The sequence below is a fragment of the Fukomys damarensis genome, unplaced genomic scaffold (genome assembly GCF_012274545.1).
Source record: "Fukomys damarensis isolate Sample0158 unplaced genomic scaffold, DMR_v1.0_HiC HiC_scaffold_17, whole genome shotgun sequence".
NCBI classification, from domain to species: Eukaryota; Metazoa; Chordata; class Mammalia; order Rodentia; family Bathyergidae; genus Fukomys; species Fukomys damarensis.
Window position 1 is genome coordinate 44,891,455 of NW_022900929.1, and position 18,244 is coordinate 44,909,698.

An 18,244-nucleotide genomic window follows, 5' to 3' on the forward strand; every position below is an offset into this window, starting at 1 on the left:
AGCACCCTCATTATCTAATCACCTACCACACACATGAGACTTTGGGGGCCATTTACATGTAAACCATAAGAAAGGTAGAAAAAATAAGGGAAACTATTAAAGCAAAGACTTCATGAAGGACTACAACAGCACAGGAATTAATAGCAAGAACCAACAAATGGAAGCACACCACACTAAAAAGTTTCTGCACAGCAAGGGAAGCAACTGATAGAATGAGGAGACAGCCTACAAAATGGAAGCTACTCTCTGACACAGAGTTATATATAGACTACAGAAAAAAATTGAACACGAAAACTATCACATACCACAGCCAATAATTAGGCAAATGAATTGAACAGACACTTATCAAAAGACAATAAGTAAATGAAAAAAATTCAATATCTTTAGGCAAGAAAGAAATGTAAGGCAAAACTACATAGAGATTCCATCTCAGTATGAACTTCCAAAGTTGAACAAAGAAAATATAAAAAGTCTAGACACCCCAATTACATTCAGTGAAATTAAAAATGTAATTAAAATATTACCAACAAAGAAAAGCCCCAGTACTGATGGCTTCACTGCTGAATTCTTTAAGACATTTAGAGAAGAACAAAAAACACTACACTTTAAACTCTTCAATGCAATTGAAAGGGAAGCAATACTTCCAAATTCATTCCTGGAAGCAAAAATTACTTTGATTCCAAAACCAGGGAAAGACCCAACCAAAAAAGAGAACCATAGGCCAATTCTTTTAATGAACATAGGTGCAAGAATCCTCAATAAATTACTGGCAAACATGATGCAGAAAATCATCAAGAAGATCATACACCTTGACCAACTCAGATTTATCTCAGGGATGCAAGGATGATTCAACACACATAAGTCAACAAATGGAATACACTATATTAACAGAGTCAAGGACAAAAACCATATGATCATCTCAATAGATGCAGAAAAAGCATTGGAGAAAATTCAACGCTGATTCATGATAAAACCATACAGAAAATTGGGATAGATAGACCATCTATTTATCTCAACCTGATAAAGGCTATATATGAAAAGCCAACAGCCAATATCACACTAAATGGTCAAAACCTGAAAACCTTCATTCTAAAATCAGGAACAAAACAAGGATTCCACTATCACCACTCCTGTTCAGTATAGTTCTAGAAACATTAGAAAAAGAAATAAAAGGAATAAAGACAGGTAAGGAAGAAGTTAAACTGTCACTATTTGCTGATGATCTGATACTCTACATAGAAGACCCAAAACACTCTGCCAAGAAATGTCTAGACTTAATTGACACTTTCAGCAGAGCAGCTGGATACAAACTCAATACTCAAAAATCAATAGCCTCCTTGTACATAAATAACAGATTCACTGAGAGGGAAATTAGGGAAACAATTTATTTCACAATAACATAAAAAAAATGAGATTTCTAGGAATCAACTTAACAAAAGAGACAAAAGACCTCTACACTGAAAACTGCAGAACTCTGAAAAAACAGACTGAAGAGGATATAAGAAGATGGGTAGTCATCCCTTGCCCCCGGGTAGGAAAGATCAATATAGAGAAAATGGCCATACTTCCAAAACTGCTATACAGACTCAATGCAATCCCGATTGAAACCCCAACAGTTTATTTCACAGAACTTGAAAAAACAATCCAAAAATTCATTTGGAAAAAGAAGAGACCTAGAATAGCAAGTCATTCTAGGCAACAGAGACATGGCAGGGGGTATCACAATTGCCAACTTGAAACTATACTACAAAGCCACTGTGATAAGATCAGCATGGTAAATCCTCAGTAACATGGGAACTAGCAGAAAAAATCAACATTTGGGATCTTATCTTATTAAAAACTTCTGCACTGCAAAAGAAACCATCAACAGAATTAAGAGACAACCAACAATGTAAGGAAAAAATTTTACCAGCTACTCCTCAGACAAAGGACTATTATCTAGAATATATAAAGAACTCAAAACTATCAACCCCCCCAAATATAAAGACCTGATTCAAAAATGGGCATCTGAAATGAACAGACATTTCTCAGACAAAGAAGTAAAAACAACAAGTAATTATATGAAAAAATGTTCCATATCACTGATCATTGGAGAGATGCAGATGAAAAGAACACTGAGATTCCACCTCACCCCACAAAGAATGGCTGCTATCAAGAAATCAACCAATAACAAATGTTGGTGGGGTTGTGGGGAGAAAGGAACCCTTCCTTTCCAAATTGGTGGGAGTGCAGACTAGTGCAACCACTATGGAAATCAATATGGAGATACCTCAGAGAGCTGGGACTAGAGGTTCCATTTGACCCAGCCATCCCTCTGCTGGGTATCTTTCCAAAAGAACTAAAAGAATCATATCACAATGACATATGCACACCTATGTTTATAGCGGCACAGTTTGTATTAACTAAAACTTGGAAACAGCCCATTTGCCCATCAATTGGAAACTGGATAAAGAAAATGTGGTTTTTCTGTAAAATGGAATACTACTCAGCCATAAAGAATGAGAAATTAGATTCATTCATAGGAAAATGGATACATAGTGAGGATATACTCCTAATTGAAATAAATAAGTCACACATGTATAAATACAGAATAGTTTCTCTGGTGTGAATAAACTACAATAGTACATGAGATCCTAATGAGATAACTGACAATGTGAAATGGGAAGAAAAGGGCTAAAGTTTTAGGGAAAGTGGGAAGGGTAGGGGAAAGGTAATAAGGGAAAAAATAAAAAATAGGAGAAAATGAAAAAATGGAAATAAAATAAAATGTTTGTAAATGGGGATGGGAGGAAGGGGTGAAGGGAGGGCAGGGACAAGGGGAAAAAATGAGAACCAAGACCTGTCATGTAAAGGTATAAGATCACAATAATGAATGTAAATGTACTGTATACCTAAAATGTACCAATAAACTCAATGAGGAAAAAAAAGAAAAGAACTGATTACATATGGTTTTGTAAATTAAAGAACTTGAAATTTTACAAAAAATAATTTGTTTTTAATCCAAACCTATTGCTTGACATCAATGAAAATTTAAACAATTTTCACTTTTTAAAATTAATTAGAAAATAGTTAACTTTTCTGCTAATTTCTGATGTGTAGATGTATGGTGATAAACATTGACAAGTGTTATTACAAACATCAAACATAACTTTACATGGTAAAATGCTAGTAATAAATAAAGTCTATAAGGATACTATTGATTGTAAAATACTTCCACCCACAAATACAAAATAAAATGAAAGATCAAACATGAGCATACCAAAAAAAGAAAGAAAGAAAAGTTAATGATGTCAAAAGTTGTTCAGTGAAATAATAGCAGAAAACTTCCTAAATCTTGGGAAAATTATAAACTCGTAAGTACAAGAGGCCTTTAAAACACCAAATAAAAATGTTCAGAAGAGATCCTCACAATGAAAAATTATATTCAAACTGTTCAAAATACAGGACAAAAAAAGAATCTAAAGGCTGCAAAAGGACCAAGTCAAACTTAAGGGCTATTCCATTGGGCTAAGAGTGGAAAGCCTGTAGGCCAGTAGGTCTTGTTTCAAGTCTTGAATGAAAATAACTGATAATCAAGACTTATATACTTATCAAGGCTCTCCTTTAGAATCAAAGGAGAAAAAATGGCTTTTCAAAATAAACAAATATTTAAAGGAATTTATGACTACCAGATAGACTAGCCTTATAAAACATTCTTAAAGGAATACTATACTTACATGCAGCAGAATGATAACTATCATCATAAAAGCATATAGAAGTAAAACTCCTACAAGAAAATTAGAAACAAAAATGAAAACTAAAAAATAATCATGCATTACTAATCAGAAAACTACAAAACCACAAAGATAAATAAGGTGGGAAAAAACAAAAGAGAATATTCAAAACATAAAGCTAGACAAAACAACCCTAAAATTATTGTGGAAACACAACAAATGTGGTACAGCCAAAGTACTTTTGAGAAAAGAAAAAGCCTGGCTGGAGGGAGGAATCACAATGTGCTGGTTCATGACATACTGTAGATTCATAGCAGCAAATAAAGCATGCCATTAGCACTGAGTAAGTAAAAATGGAAATTTTTTTAAAAATGAAAACACAACATACTAAATGTATAGGATGCAGCAATTTCACTGGTAAGACAGAAGCTTGTAGAATTGTGCATCTTCATCACAGAAATAGAAACACTTCAGATAAACATCCATTGGTGCATCTCAAGGACTTAGAAAAGCAAGAACAAGTTAAATCCAAATAGTAGAGGACAATAAATAACAAAGATTAGAGAAGAAATAAAGTCTTAAAAATAGAGAGGGACAGTGAAACAGAGTTAATTTGGAAACGATAAGCAAAATGACAAACCTTCAGGGAGACTACTAAGAAAAGAGGGAGGAGACCCAAATTAAAAATGAAGAGTGAAGGAGATATCACAACTGATATCAGGGAAATGCAAAGGATCATTAGAGATTATTTTTTAAACCTACATGTTAAAAAATGGGAAAAATCTAGAAGACATAGACAAATTTTTGTTACATGACCTAACAAAATTGAACTGAGATATATAAAAGCCTCAATCTGTCAATAATATGTAATATTATCAAGTCAATAATAAGTCTCCTAAAAAAGAAAAGCACAATTCTGGATGCCTTCATTGGTAATTTTTATCAAACTTTTACAGAAGAACTAACATCAATTATTTACAAAGTATTCCATAAAGTTGTAAAGGAATGACCTTTTGCAAACTCATTCTTTGCAGTTAGCTGTTATTAAAACCTGACATGGATAGCCACGCACTCTTCCATGGGGAGCTGCCATTGCTCCAGTGCCAGGAGGGCTGCCTGGGCCCAGACCCACCTCGAGAAGGATAGACACACCCTCTCCCACCCAGAGCCACCATCGTTCTAGCATCAAGAAGGTAGCCAGGCGGATACCCCTGAACTCCCACAGCTCCCCTAACTCCCCCCGCCCCCATGCGTGCACTCTAAGACCTCCTGATTATGCCAGTCTGCAGAGGCAGAGGTGGTCATAAAGGGTATTTTTCTAAGTTCCCCACTTTGAACATCTTTAAAGATAGGGTGTGGGAAACCTGTAGTGGAATGGTGTGGAGTTCAATTGTTCAGGAGGTTGGGGAACTCAATCTGGCCTTGCAGCTCAAGATCAGTCTGCGTCATGCGGTTCTGCCATCAGCTAGCTGAGATCAGGGGTCTTGGTTCTGCACATGGCTGCGCATGTTCTATATTATGACAAAAGAGATATAGTTTGAAAGAGGAACTTCAAATCCTTTTTTTCTTTCTTTCTTTTCCTCATTCCACTCTGCAAATTCTTTCTTTTCTATGTTCTCTTTCCCCAATTCAGTCTCTTGCTCCACTATATTATTCCTCATCTTCCTTTCTGTTTCTGATCCTGCCATAACTCAGATTTCTTCTTTTATCATTTATTCTCTTTTTTGTGTGTGTTTTCTTCTGTCATTCTACCTCACAAAGGGGTCAGTGGTTTCAACAGAAAGTGAGCCCCTATTGCTGTTAAGGGAATATATTCTTGTCCTTATGCTTCTACTCTCTCTATCCCTTTCAAATTCAACAGTTTCCTGAATATTGTGTGGTCATTCTGTATCCTCTGGCTTCACTTGAAACCTTCTCCAATTATTTTACTTATCTACTCCTCTCATCCTAGCTCTGTCTGAGCCCCGATCATAAATACACTACGTTGAAAAGTTTGTGCACCGCAGACATGTTGCAGACTGCTTATTGATTTCAATTTAATTCACATGGTTTAAGGGTGATAGACTAGTGACTACCACAGGTGGTCAGTTTCCAAGTTGTGCTTGATCTTAATGTGTTGCTGATTGTATCAGTTGGGATAAAGAATTGTGGTTGATTTGATGAGCTGTTTTCTCTGATGTTATGAAGATGAGAATGTCTGTGGGTTGTTAGAGACCCAGAAGCTAGAGCGCAACTATATCAGGAAGATTTGGGTGATAACCCAGAGATTAAACCAAGGACAGTCCAACAACAAAAATAAAAATGAGAAAGCACTTAAGCAAGACACAAAGACAGATTTCCAGTTCACCAATGGCAAACAGTAGGGCAAATGAGGATGAAAAGGCCGATAGTGAACCACCAGGACACCCTGAACTCAAAGCACAGGAAGTAACAAAACAGATCCATCAGGTTCTAGAAAAATTCACAACAGAAATAATTTCCCATCTGCTCAAGCCTCTTATCTGTTTTCCCTCCTGCAAGACCCTTCTTAAAAACACTAGCATTATTATCACTATTCTCTTTTCCAGGTAACCACATTTGGAACCAGAAGAGACCTAGAATATCAAAAACAATTCTAGACAACAGAGACATGGCAGGGGGTGTCACAATCCCCAACCTGAAACTATGCTACGAAGCCATTGTGATAAAAACAGGATGGTTCTGGCAAAGAAAAAGACCTGAGGATCCGTGGAATAAATTAGAAGATACAGAAACAACTCCAGATGTACTCAGCTACTGATAGGGAAAACTTTTATAAATAGCAAAAACCTATAAAGTGTTACAAAGTAAAGTGGCCTCTGCTGTCTCTAACAGTACTTTGCTTTGTTTAGCTCAGAACTAATAGGCACCAAAGGCACTAATTGCTGACTGAGGCATTTGGTCTGACCCTGAGATAACAGGGCACATCAAGGTCCTGAGCTCCCAGAGAGACTGAAGGCACCTGATTGTAAAAGTGTCAAAATAAAAAGGACCATTGCCAATATTCGCTCCTGTGACCCTGAACACCCACTTCCTATGGACTAGAATAAATAACTAGGTGAATCTTAAAGGTAAACTCCCCAACTGCCAAGAACTGTTACATCTGGTTTGAAAGATTAACTATTTTGTGACCATGATTTGAGCTGTGAGAATGAAATGTAACCACTTGAATGAAGTCAAGGCTGTAAAAGTTGTAACCCAGTGCATCATTAATCCAGGCACGGCTTATGTGCAATTAACCCTTATCGATGAGTAAATTTGTTATTTTACTTCCATTCTGCTGCTTCTCTGTGTGTCACTTACTGATTTCTTCCATAACACTACCTCATCTTTGGCAAAGGAGCCAACCATCCTCACCAGAGGAAAGATAGTCTCTTTAAATAAAAAACTGGATTTCAACGTGCCAAAAATTAAAACTAGACCCTTATCTTTCACGGTGCACTAAACTAAAATCCAAGTGGGTTAAAGATCTAAATATTAAAAAAGAGACAATAAGTTTGCTGGAAGATAAGTTATGCAAAAACCTTGAAGACATTGGCATAGGAAAAGACTTTATGAACAAATAAATCCTCAGTAGCACAGGAACTAGCACATCGAATCAACAACTTGGATCTCATCTTATTAAAAAACTTTTGCACTGCAAAAGAAACCATCAACAGAATTAAGAGACAAACTACAATGTGGGAAAAAATTTTACCAGGTGCTCCTCAGACAAAGGACTATTATCTAGAATCTATAAAGAACTCAAAAAATCAGGCCCCCCAAATATAAAGACCCAATTCAAAAATGGGCATCCAAAATGAACAGACATTTCTCAGACAAAGAAGTAAAAGCATCAAATAAATATATGAAAAAATATTCAACATCACTGGTCATTCAAGAGATGCAGATGAAGACAACACTGAGATTCCACCTCACCCCACAAAGAATGGCTGCTATCAAGAAATCAAGCAATAACAAATGTTGGCGGGGTTGCAAGGAGAAAGGAATCCTTCTCCATTGTTGGTGGGAGTGCAGACTGGTGCCACTGTGGAAATCAATATGGAGATACCTCAAAGAGCTTGGACTGGAGGTTCCATTTGACTCAGCCATCCCTCTGCTGGGTATCTTTCCAAGAGAACTAAAAGAATCATATCACAGAGAAGTATGTGCACCCATGTTTATAGTGGCACAGTCTGTAATAGCTAAATCTTGGAAACAGCCCAATTGCTCATCAGTTGGAGACTGGATAAAGAAGATGTTGTTTTTCTATAAAATGGGATACTACTCAGCCAGAAAGAACGAGAAAATAGAGAGGGCAGGGACAAGGGGAAAAAATGAGAACCAAGACCTGTCATGTAAAGGTACAAGATCCCAATGATGAATGTAACTGTACTGTATACCTAAAGTATACCAATAAACTCAATTTTTAAAAAAAGAAGGAGAAACTAGCCAGGCATGGTAGCACACGCCTGTAGTCTCAGCATTCAGGAGGCTGAGGCAGCAGAATCTCTGTGAGTTCAAGACCAGCTTGGGTTACATAGTGAGTTCTAGGTCAGCCTCAACTACATAATGAGACCCTGTCTCAAAAAACCAAAAAAAATTTTTAAATAAAAAAATAGAATGAGAAATTGGAATCATTCGTAGGAATGTGGATGCATATTGAAGCCATACTCGTAAGTGAAATAAATAAGACACACATGTGTAAATACTGAATAGTTTCTGTGGTGTGAAAAATTAAAAGTGTGACTAAGATCCAGATTGTATAATTAGTAATGTGAAATAGGAATAAAGGGCTAAAGGTGTAGGGGAAGTGGGAAGGGTAAGGGAAAGGAAATAAGGGAAAAGAAAAAATATGAGAAAAGGAAAAAATGGAAACAAAGTCTTTGTAAATAGGGAGCATGTAAAGGGTGAAGGGAGGGCAGGGGAATGGGGAAATGGCTTGACTCTATAGGAATCAAAGTTTCTCAGCAAAAATATATCTCTTCCTGAAAGGCAGTTCTGGTGCTAAGAAATACATTCTTTGTATGTTTTCTCCAAAAAAAAAAAAAAAAAGATTCATAATTTTGGTTTAACTTCAGTCCCTTTGCAAGATCAGTGGCCATTGTGGATAAGAACGGCCCAAACTCCGTCATTGCACACAAGTGGTGTGGAGGGGGTGGAAAGGGTCAGACTGGGTAGGGTCACCCTAGAGTCCTCCCTGTCTCTCCAGTCCAGATACCCTCTCTCTTTCCTCTCCAAATCTGAGAAAGCTTCTTGCTGAAGGCAGAGAACCCTAGCACCCCCTCCCTTACCTCGCAGGAGAGGTGTTTTTGTCAGATGTGGAATTCTGGAAAAAGTAATTTCAAGACACTCGGGGAGGTAAAACTTCCTTCACCCACAATCACCTTATTTGTCCTTTGTTGATGACCAAGTGAAAATGAAGAAAACAGCAGTGAAAGAGGTCACAGGACTTCGTCAGGTGTTCAAGGCTTGGGTGCCTGTGCTGCAGTGGGTTTCCCTGCAGCTGCCTATGTATCAACAGACAGACGAGGTTAACCTAGTAGACAGAGTCCAACAGGCAGGGTCCCTCTCTCCCCAGCAAACCTCAGGAGACGGCCTGGGCCAATACCCACCTTCCCTTACAATATCTTTGTTTTCATCTGAATGGATCTCAGGATGCTCCTCCAACTTCTCTTGGTAGCTGTGATGGTTGATTGATTGTGTCAACTTGAGAAATTTAGTTAAGAAAAGTTTAGCTAAATCGGTTCAGCAATTCCACACCCCAGGGCATATAAGATAAAGCCTAGGCTGGTCAACTGGATAGCAAAAAGGGGAAATGAGGGGCTGGGGATTTGGCTCAGATGTTCCACCACCTGCCTCAGAAGCTCCAGGACTGGAGTTCTATCCCTGGTCTCCTGGCTTCCAATGGAGTCTCTTCGGCTTCCGGTGTAGACTCTTCAGTGTTCCATCAGAAACCAGGCGTCTTCCTGACAGACTCACACAGGACACTGGGGTGAACTCCAGGCCTTCGATCATAGGGCCGGGGATTTGGCTCAGTGGTTCTGCCACCTGTCTTGCTAGCATGAGGTCCCGAGCTCGACCCCTAGTACCAAAAGGAAAAATGTCTTCAAGTGTGCAGACAAGCCTTCAGCCCTCTTCTTTGTCTGACTCTGTGGGTGGCCATTGTAAGCTAATCTTGTAAATTCATATATATTTGTATATCTTGTGTTATACCTGTTTCTCTAGTAAATATTGACTGATCCAGTCTTTGGTACCAGGACAGGTTTTTTTATTGTGACACTACCTCTCCATGTGGCTCAAGAGCCTTTAAAACTGGCTTGTGGGAAGGGATAAGGTGAGAAAATATTCAGAGATACTGGCTAAAACAGTAGAGCTGGAACACCTTAGGGTGCACTGTATGTGGGATTGTACTGTACTGTACTGTATTGTGTATACAGAACGTTCTGGTCACAGCTTAGAAGATGAGAAAGCTGATAAAGATGAGGATCGGGAGGTTTCTGCTGGGAATAAGGACTACAGTAGCTACTGGATTGCAGATGACGTGTGCTATGCCTTGGGAGAAAGTTTCTCTGCCTTTTGCTCATGTTCAGAGACTTTGCCTGTGACTGAGATTAAGGGTGGCAGCCTAATGAATCTTGTAGAAGAAATTTCAAGGCAGTCTAATGTTGAGGCCATAGCATGATTATTGTCTGGTTACTGCTGTAGCAAGATTTATGCTGAGAATCAAGAGCAAAGCGCCCAAAGGAATGATTTTTAATGTTTCAAGTGTGGCCAGAAAGGAAACTCCAATAGTTGTGGCCTGCAAAGACAGAACAGAGGAGATCTTGACTGGGGAGAGAATGGGACAATAGAAAAGATGGCCTGATGACATCACAAAAAGTAGCAGGACTCCACCCTTTACAGCCACAAAATTGCAAAACTGAAAGATTTTGCTTTGAAAAGAGAATTCCAGAGTGGCAGTTGCCTGACCATATTCCAGAATAGCAACAACCTAGAGAATCTGTTCCTCTGAATTGGATTCAGAGTGGTCAGTGATCCAGGCACTCAACCTATAGCCGAGAGAGAGGGAAGGCTACCTACTGTTTCGGCCGGCAGCAGACCTTGGCAAAATTCACCTGATGCTGCTTTTAGACAAGTGAGGAATGCAAGAGATGTGGGATTGGGAAGGTTTCCACCAAGATTTCAGAAGGTCTGGGAGGCCAGGCAGGGTGCCCCTGGAAAGGCAGTGTGACACTGAAGCTGCAGCAGAAACCCCGGAAGTTTGGAAAAGTGAGGAGCAGGAATTGTCTGAGGAAAGCTGCAAGGAGGAAGCAGAACTGGCCCAAGAGAAGCTGTGGGAGCTACTACCATCTGCAGTGTTGTACGGGCAGAGCCACCCAAGCCCTGGAGGTTACAACTTGCCTCAGGCTGCCAGGGATGCTGGAAGTAGAACTGTGGGATTTAGTGTTTGCCCTGCTGGATTCTGTTCTTGTTTTATTCCCATTCCTTGCTATTCTCCTGTTTGTAACCTTGAGATTGATCTAAACTGTGCGATTCTGGAATTGACCGTTGATGCAATGCTAAATTTATGGGTGCTAGGATTAAGTGGGTGAGTGCTACCTGCCCTAAGTGGTCTGCAGAAAAGAAAACTGGCAGACAAAGTTTAAAACTAGACCCATATCTTTCACCATGCACTAAACTAAAAAACAACGTGGATTAAAAATATAAATATTAAAACATACACACTAAACTTGCTGGAAGATAAGTTAGATTGAACTCTCAAAGACATTGGAATAGGAAAAGACTTTATGAACAAAACCTCAGTAGCATGGGAACTAGCAAAGAGAATCAATAACTGGGATCTCATCTTATTAAAAAGATGAGAAACCATCAATAGCATGAAGAGATGACCTACAATGTGGGAAAATTTTTTACCAGCTGTTTCTCAAAAGACTACTATATAGAATATATAAAGAACTCAAAAAAATCAGAACCCCCCCAAATTTAAAGACAATTCAAAAATGGGCATCTGAAATGAATAGATATTTCTCAGAAAAGGTAGAATCAGCAAATAAATATGAAAAATGTTGAACATCACTGGTCATTTGAGAGATGCAAATGAAAACAACACTGAGATTCCACCCCACCCTGGAAAGAATGGCTGCTGTCAAGAAATCAACCAATAACAAATGCTGGTAGGGCTGCAGGGAGAAATGAACCCTTCTCCATTGTTGGTGGGAGTGTAGACTGGTGCAACTACTATGGAAATCAGTGTGAAGATTCCTCAAAGAACTAGGATTCAAGGTCCCATTTGACCCAGCTAGTCTCCTGGTGGGTATCTTCCCAAAAGAACTCAAAGAATCATACCACAGTGATATATGTATACCCATATTCATAGCAGCCCAATTTGTAAAAGCTAAAGCTTGGAAACTGCCCAACTGCTCATCAACTGGATACTGGATAAAGAAGATGTGGCGTTTTTCAAATGGAGTACTACTCAGCATGAAGAGTGAGGAACTGGAGACATTTATAGCTAAATAGGTACACTTTGAGGCCATACTCTTAAGAGAAATAAATAGAACACACGTGTAAATACTGATTAGTTTGTTTGATGTTAGAAACTGAAAGTGATCAAATGTAAAGATCAAAATGTATAATAGATAATGTGAAATAGGAAGAAAAGTTGTAAAGGAGAAGGTGAAATGGAAGAAGAAGAGGAAAGGAAAGAAGGGAAAGCAATAAATATGAGAAAAGGAAAAAGATGGAAACAAAGTCTTTGTAAATAGGGAGGGGTGGAGGGGTGAAGGGAGGGCAGGGGAATGGGGAAAAAATAAGAACCAAGATCTGTCATGTAAAGGTACAAATTTCCAATAATGAATGTAACTGTACTGTATACCTAAAATGTACCAATAAACTCAATGAAAAAAGAAAAGGGACAAAAAGACTCTTCAGGGCTCCTCCCTTGATCCGTTGACACTTTTGCCAGCTTGTGCCTGCCATGTTGTTTCTCCTGTGCAATGCCTGTCTGTCATCCCTGTCTTAGAGCCAGACAATTATGGACCGAAACCTCCACAAACTCTGAACTAAATAAACCTTTCTCTTTTTACCTTTTGGTGTAGGGTATTTTGTCTCAGCAACAAAAGAACAGTAACTAATATAATAACCAAATCCCTTTGCATCTATATAAAGTGCACTCCCCAGGGATTGACCTCCCAACTGGAGACCCAGGTAAATGGACCAAGCAGTGGTCTCAGGAGCTTCTTCTGCTGTAGGGCCAGGGAGGAGGGAGCCAAGGTGGGTGGTGCACTGAGAAAGCTTGGGCTCTCGCTAGTACCACAATTGCTTGGGCCATGCCAGCATCAGTTAGGGCAGAGGGGCACCACGGGAAGCAAGAACAGGCAGATACAAAGACCTCATGGGCCTGGAAAACAAGGAGCTCAAAGTTGGGGGATGCAAGCATCTCTCTTTAGAAAACATTAGAACCCCTTTATGATGTCAGTGCCGGACGCTGGACCGTGTTTCCCTTGTGCTCTAAGACAACAGGCTCTGCCACCCACCATCCTGGATGTCATGGCAATAACTCAGTGATAAAATTTGGCTCATGGTTTGTTCAAAATGGTCATGTGATTAGCCCTTTAAACTTAGGGAGAAAATGTATTTTATTTCTCAAATGTATTTTAGATGAAATAGTGTTCAAATGAAGCTCTGCCAGGATTTTAGCAGACATTGTAGGTCACCAACGGGAGGGGAGAACGGCTGCTCTCTAACTGAGAGAAGTGGGGGTGAAATACGCTTGAAAAAGACTTTGTGCGCCAAAAAGACTTTGTGCGCGTGTCTCATCACTTAGATACTCTTATAGAAGGGACGCTGTGCCAGGAAGCAGCAGGTGGGAGCTACAGTGCAATCCCTGAAGGCCTGCTCTTCCTTCCCTTTCCTTCTCCCATTTAGGCTCCCCGAGGACCGTGAGATCACCATGGCTCTAGAGAGGTCCCTTGTCCTGTTCCCACTACTTATCCTGGTGCTCCTGGAACTGGGATGGATCCAGCCTCCTCGGGACAAAGAATCCTCTGCCATGAAGTTCCAGCGGCAGCACATGGACTCAGGCAGTAACCCCACCAGCAATGCCAACTACTGCAATGAAATGATGAAGCATCTGAAGGCCTGCTCTTCCTTCCCTTTCCCTCTCCCATTTAGGCTCCCCCAGGACAGTGAGGTCACCCTGGCTCTGGAGAAGTCCCTTGTCCTGTTCCCACTGTTTGTACTTTTGCTCCCAGAACTGGATTGGATCCAGCCTCCTAGGACATAGAATTTTCAGCCATGAGGTTTTACCAGCAGCCCACGGACTTAGGCCGTTCTCCCAGCAGCAACCCCAACTAATGCACTAAAATGATGATACACAGAAACATGACACGAGGACACTGAAAGTCAGTGCATGCCTTTGTGTCCAGGCTGTTTGCTTCAAGAGGAATGTGGCCTGCAAGAATGGGCAGACCAACTGCTACCAGAGCACCTCCAGTATGCACATCACCGACTGCCGCCTGACGAGCAACTCCAAGTACCCCAACTGCTCCTACCGCACCAGCCAGATGGAGGGGAGCATCGTCGTGGCCTGTGAGGGGAACCCGTATGTGCCGGTCCACTTTGACGCTTCTGTGGACTCCTCCACCTAAGCCAGAGCAGCGAGATGCCCATCTCACCCCTGCTCTTCACTTCAACACCCACCTTCCCCTCTTCTTTCCTTGTCCCAAAAGAAATAACTGCAGTCAGGGCTCGGTCCAGCACACAAGCTTCCCTCTCCTCAGTCCTGCTCCTTCGTGGCTTTGGGGCTGAGGAGTGGGTGGTGAGGTGGGCCCCACATTAATGCCTTCACTGCTTCTGCCAATAAACACAGTTGCACTCAGTGGATTTCTGAAGTTTCCTACCCAGGTACTGTTTCTGAGGTGTCTTTACAGGAAGGAGTAAGATGTGTGAATCTGATTCTTTTTGGTGAACAGAGAATGGGGAAATTACATGCCTCCCACCTTCAGACTGGTGGATTTTAGAGTCATGAGAAAATTCCCTTTCTGGTCAATACCTTGATGCTAAGTATAAAACTCTTAAATGTGTGCTGTTTCATAAAAGGAAGCTAAAACAGAGAGTACCATAGTGCTAAGTAAACTGAGAGGTTACACTCAGATGCCGTAATCCTCTGGCACAGGATAGAGAGCATGGCTACAAGAAGAACCTACGTGGCCTCGGAGTACAAAGGAGGAGCCTGTGGAGTTCTGGTCCTAAATTTCAATGATGTTTTTTGTTGCGTGAGCTATTTCTGCTTTTCTTCTCCCCAGCCCTCCGGTGCTGCTTGTTCCAGGCCCGGGAAGATAAGTTATGAACGGAGGAAAGAGAAACCTGCCTCTTACCAGATGTGAACTCCTTCTGGGCTGAGGCCAAATCTCTAGACTTTTAATCCCCTCTTCAAGCTTATAAATATAATCTGTATTTTTAGAGGATGAACTCTCCCATTCTGAACCAAGATGACCCAAAACTCACAGTTTTAAGGAACTGAGCACTTCTTCATAAGGATTTAGTGCTTTCTTCTTGATTAAAAGCTTCAGTCTTTTAAAACTCTATGACTTCAGTTTTTAAGGGAAAAGGTGAATGTGGTACAGCAGCTGCCACCTACTTGGCCACGCTGCGACTTCCAACAATAGATGTGAGCGAATTGTTCATTTATGTGTGTGTTTACTGGATCAGATCCTGAGCTACTCACATCCAGGACTTCCTGTTCCAATGAAAGACAGACCTGGGTGAGTAGACAAGTGTGTTATATGTAAGAAGATAAAGACAGACGGCATTCACAGGGTGATGGAGGACACCGCAGGGGCTACGGGGAGACTGGAGGGCAAGGATTATTGGGACGCAGCACCTGAGCCGAACTCTGAGGAACAATTAGACGTAGGCGAAGAGGGTGATGGAGCCTACAGAGAGGGCAATGTGTGTCAAGAGACGCATAGGAGGGAAAATCCAGGGCATTTGCCTGTGAATCTCTTTTCCTTTCCACTGCTGCCGCAACATTCTTATTACGAATCTTACTTTTCACAGGCTGCCCACACAAAGCTGCCCACATGCACTCCCTGCCTCCAGCCCCTCTTCCTCACACTTCAATCCCTTCCAGATCTGTCTTCCCCCAGCAGAGTTCCAACAGGTTCGCCACTCTTGTTCAATACTTTTCTTTTCTTTTTCTTTTTTTTTGAGACATAGTTCTGCTACATAGACCAGGTTGGCCTTGAAAACTCACTGTATACTCAAAGCTGGCCTCAAACAAGCCGCAATCCTCCTTCCTCAGCCTCCTGAGTGCTGAGATTACAGCACATGTGTCACCATAGCCTGCTCGTTCGATGCTTTTAGTACACAACTCACCCTAACCCTACAATGTCACTTCTTCCCAATTTTATACATAGATTAAGTACAATCTCAATCAATATCTCTGAAAGTTATTTTATGGATATTAACAAAGAATGCTGGTGTTTGTGTGAAAAGCTAAGATTCATAAGGGTACAAGAGCCCAATGATGAATGTAACTCTATGTATACTTAAAAAGTACCAATAAACTCAATAAGATAAAAAAAGAGAATGCATCATCCACACTGAAAGACAAAGAAAATGAAAAGCTAAGATTCAGAAAAGTCCACACAATTAGGAAAAGGCAGCACAAATTCAGGAGACTGAGAGGACCCACCTTCGAAACTCTATGCACCTCTAGTGATCGAGAAAGTGTAGTCAGGCTTTTGCTCTCTGACTTTCTGTTGCCACCTTGGTTCCACATTCTCCACACAAAATGCCAGGTGAAGTCACAGAAACCACCCCTCCGTCAGAGCAGGAGTTGCCACAGCCCCAGGCTGAGACACGGTCTGGCAGAGACACTGGCAGTGATGAATCAGTGCCAAAGTTCGAGGAGCAAGATTCTACACACAAGCAACCACACAACAAGCCCAGCTTCGGGCAGCAGCTGAAACTGTTGAAGAACCAGTCAGTAAAGCCAAACAAAGTTGAACAGAAGAGAAGGCACAGAAGACAGTGTCCAAATTGGGTCTTCAGCAGGTTAAAGCGGTTACGAGAGTCACTATTCGGAAATCTCAGAATATACTCTGTCATCACAAAACCAGATGTCTCTAAGAGCCCTTCAGATGCCTATACACTCTTGGGGGAAGCCAAGATTGAGGATTTGTCTCAGCAAGCACAGTTAGGAGCTGCTGAAAATTTCAGAGCTCAAACTGAAGCTGCTTCAAACACTGAAGAAAATATAAACTCCAACTGCACAAGAAGAGAGTGAAGAGGAAGAAGTTGATGAGACAGGTGTGGAAGCTAAGGACATACAATTGGGTAGTCGCGACCAAATATGTCAAGGGCAAAGATGGACCCAGCCCTGAAGAACAGCACTGAAGGACACTGCAAATGCTATTGTGGAACTGACCGTGTAACTACCTGAGAGGAGGACTTTTTTTTTTTTTTCAAAAGGTCACTGCAGCTTGGTTTGAAATTTGTGCTGTTTCTATCACTACTAAAGTGCTGACTTACTGAAAAAAAGAAAGAAAGTCAGCTAGCAAGCTTCCCACTGCTGTAGGGAAACTCCGGAGAGGATCCATGCAGATGACCCTCACTGTGAGGCCTGAGGAGCACGGAGATGTAATTCCGCAGTGGCGCTGACAGGTGGGGCCCTTGGGGGGCGATGAGGGTGGGATGAAGTCACCAGGGTGGAGACCTCGGGGTTAGCTTCTGATAGTTGTAAAACAAGACGGAGAGGGCCCACCCTGTCCCTTGCCATATGACGCCCTGGCCACCTTGGGACACTGCCAGCCACACGTGTGCCCTCTCAACCCACCTCCACGGTCTCTCACCCGCCCTGCAGGGAGGCCCAGGCAGCTGACTCACAGGCAACCCAGCAGACCCAGCTGGCCTGGGTCTAACACAAGCCCAGCATAGGATTGTCCGGGTGCTGCTGCCCTCTGCCTGCTGGCTGGCGCATTACAGTCATCTCAGGACAGTGCTGAGCTGAGCTGGCAGCAGTTTCAGGGAAGGAGCAGGGAAGGTGATGATTTCCACTTGGAACGCATGAGGTTTGAAGGATCCGACACCGACGTCCTAGTGAAACGCCAAGCGGACAATTGCATATACTAGACCGAAGCCGAGAGACAGTGGGGCTGAAGACAAAGTCCAGGAGCTGTGGGCGAGCGGGAGCGAAGCATGAGGCTGGGTGAGACCCAGTGAAGAGCCTGTGAAGACAGGACCACAGGTGAGCCCCGAGTCTCCAACAGCCACTCACCGGGGCAGAGGAGGAGCTTAGCAGAGAGCCTGAGAGCAAAGGCCCTGCAAGTATGAAAAGAGCCAAGAGGCAGGGCTGCCCAGAGACCTTCTCGCCCCAGGACCCAAGGGTGCTGGTCACCCCTCCTTCTGCCCTGATTGCAGGGCAGAGTCAGCACAGAGAGGATTCATCACCTGTGCCTAACGCTGCTGAGCGTGGAAAACCAACCCCATCGGGGTGGGGCGGTCTTACTCCCGAGGCGAGCAGCGCC

At 41.8% G+C, this 18,244-nt stretch overlaps 1 protein-coding gene and 1 pseudogene across 1 annotated transcript; both read left to right on the plus strand.

Moving 5' to 3' along the window:
• Positions 1-13,229: 13,229 nt before the first annotated feature.
• Positions 13,230-14,574, plus strand: LOC117286588 (ribonuclease pancreatic-like). Its single transcript, XM_033765339.1, is given in 4 exon segments — positions 13,230-13,296; positions 13,641-13,843; positions 14,089-14,130; positions 14,133-14,574. Coding segments are annotated over 3 exon segments (450 nt in total). The 5' UTR covers positions 13,230-13,296; positions 13,641-13,665; the 3' UTR covers positions 14,363-14,574.
• A 1,935-nt stretch (positions 14,575-16,509) lies between these two features.
• On the plus strand, positions 16,510-17,152 carry LOC104871779 (annotated as a pseudogene).
• Positions 17,153-18,244: the final 1,092 nt, after the last annotated feature.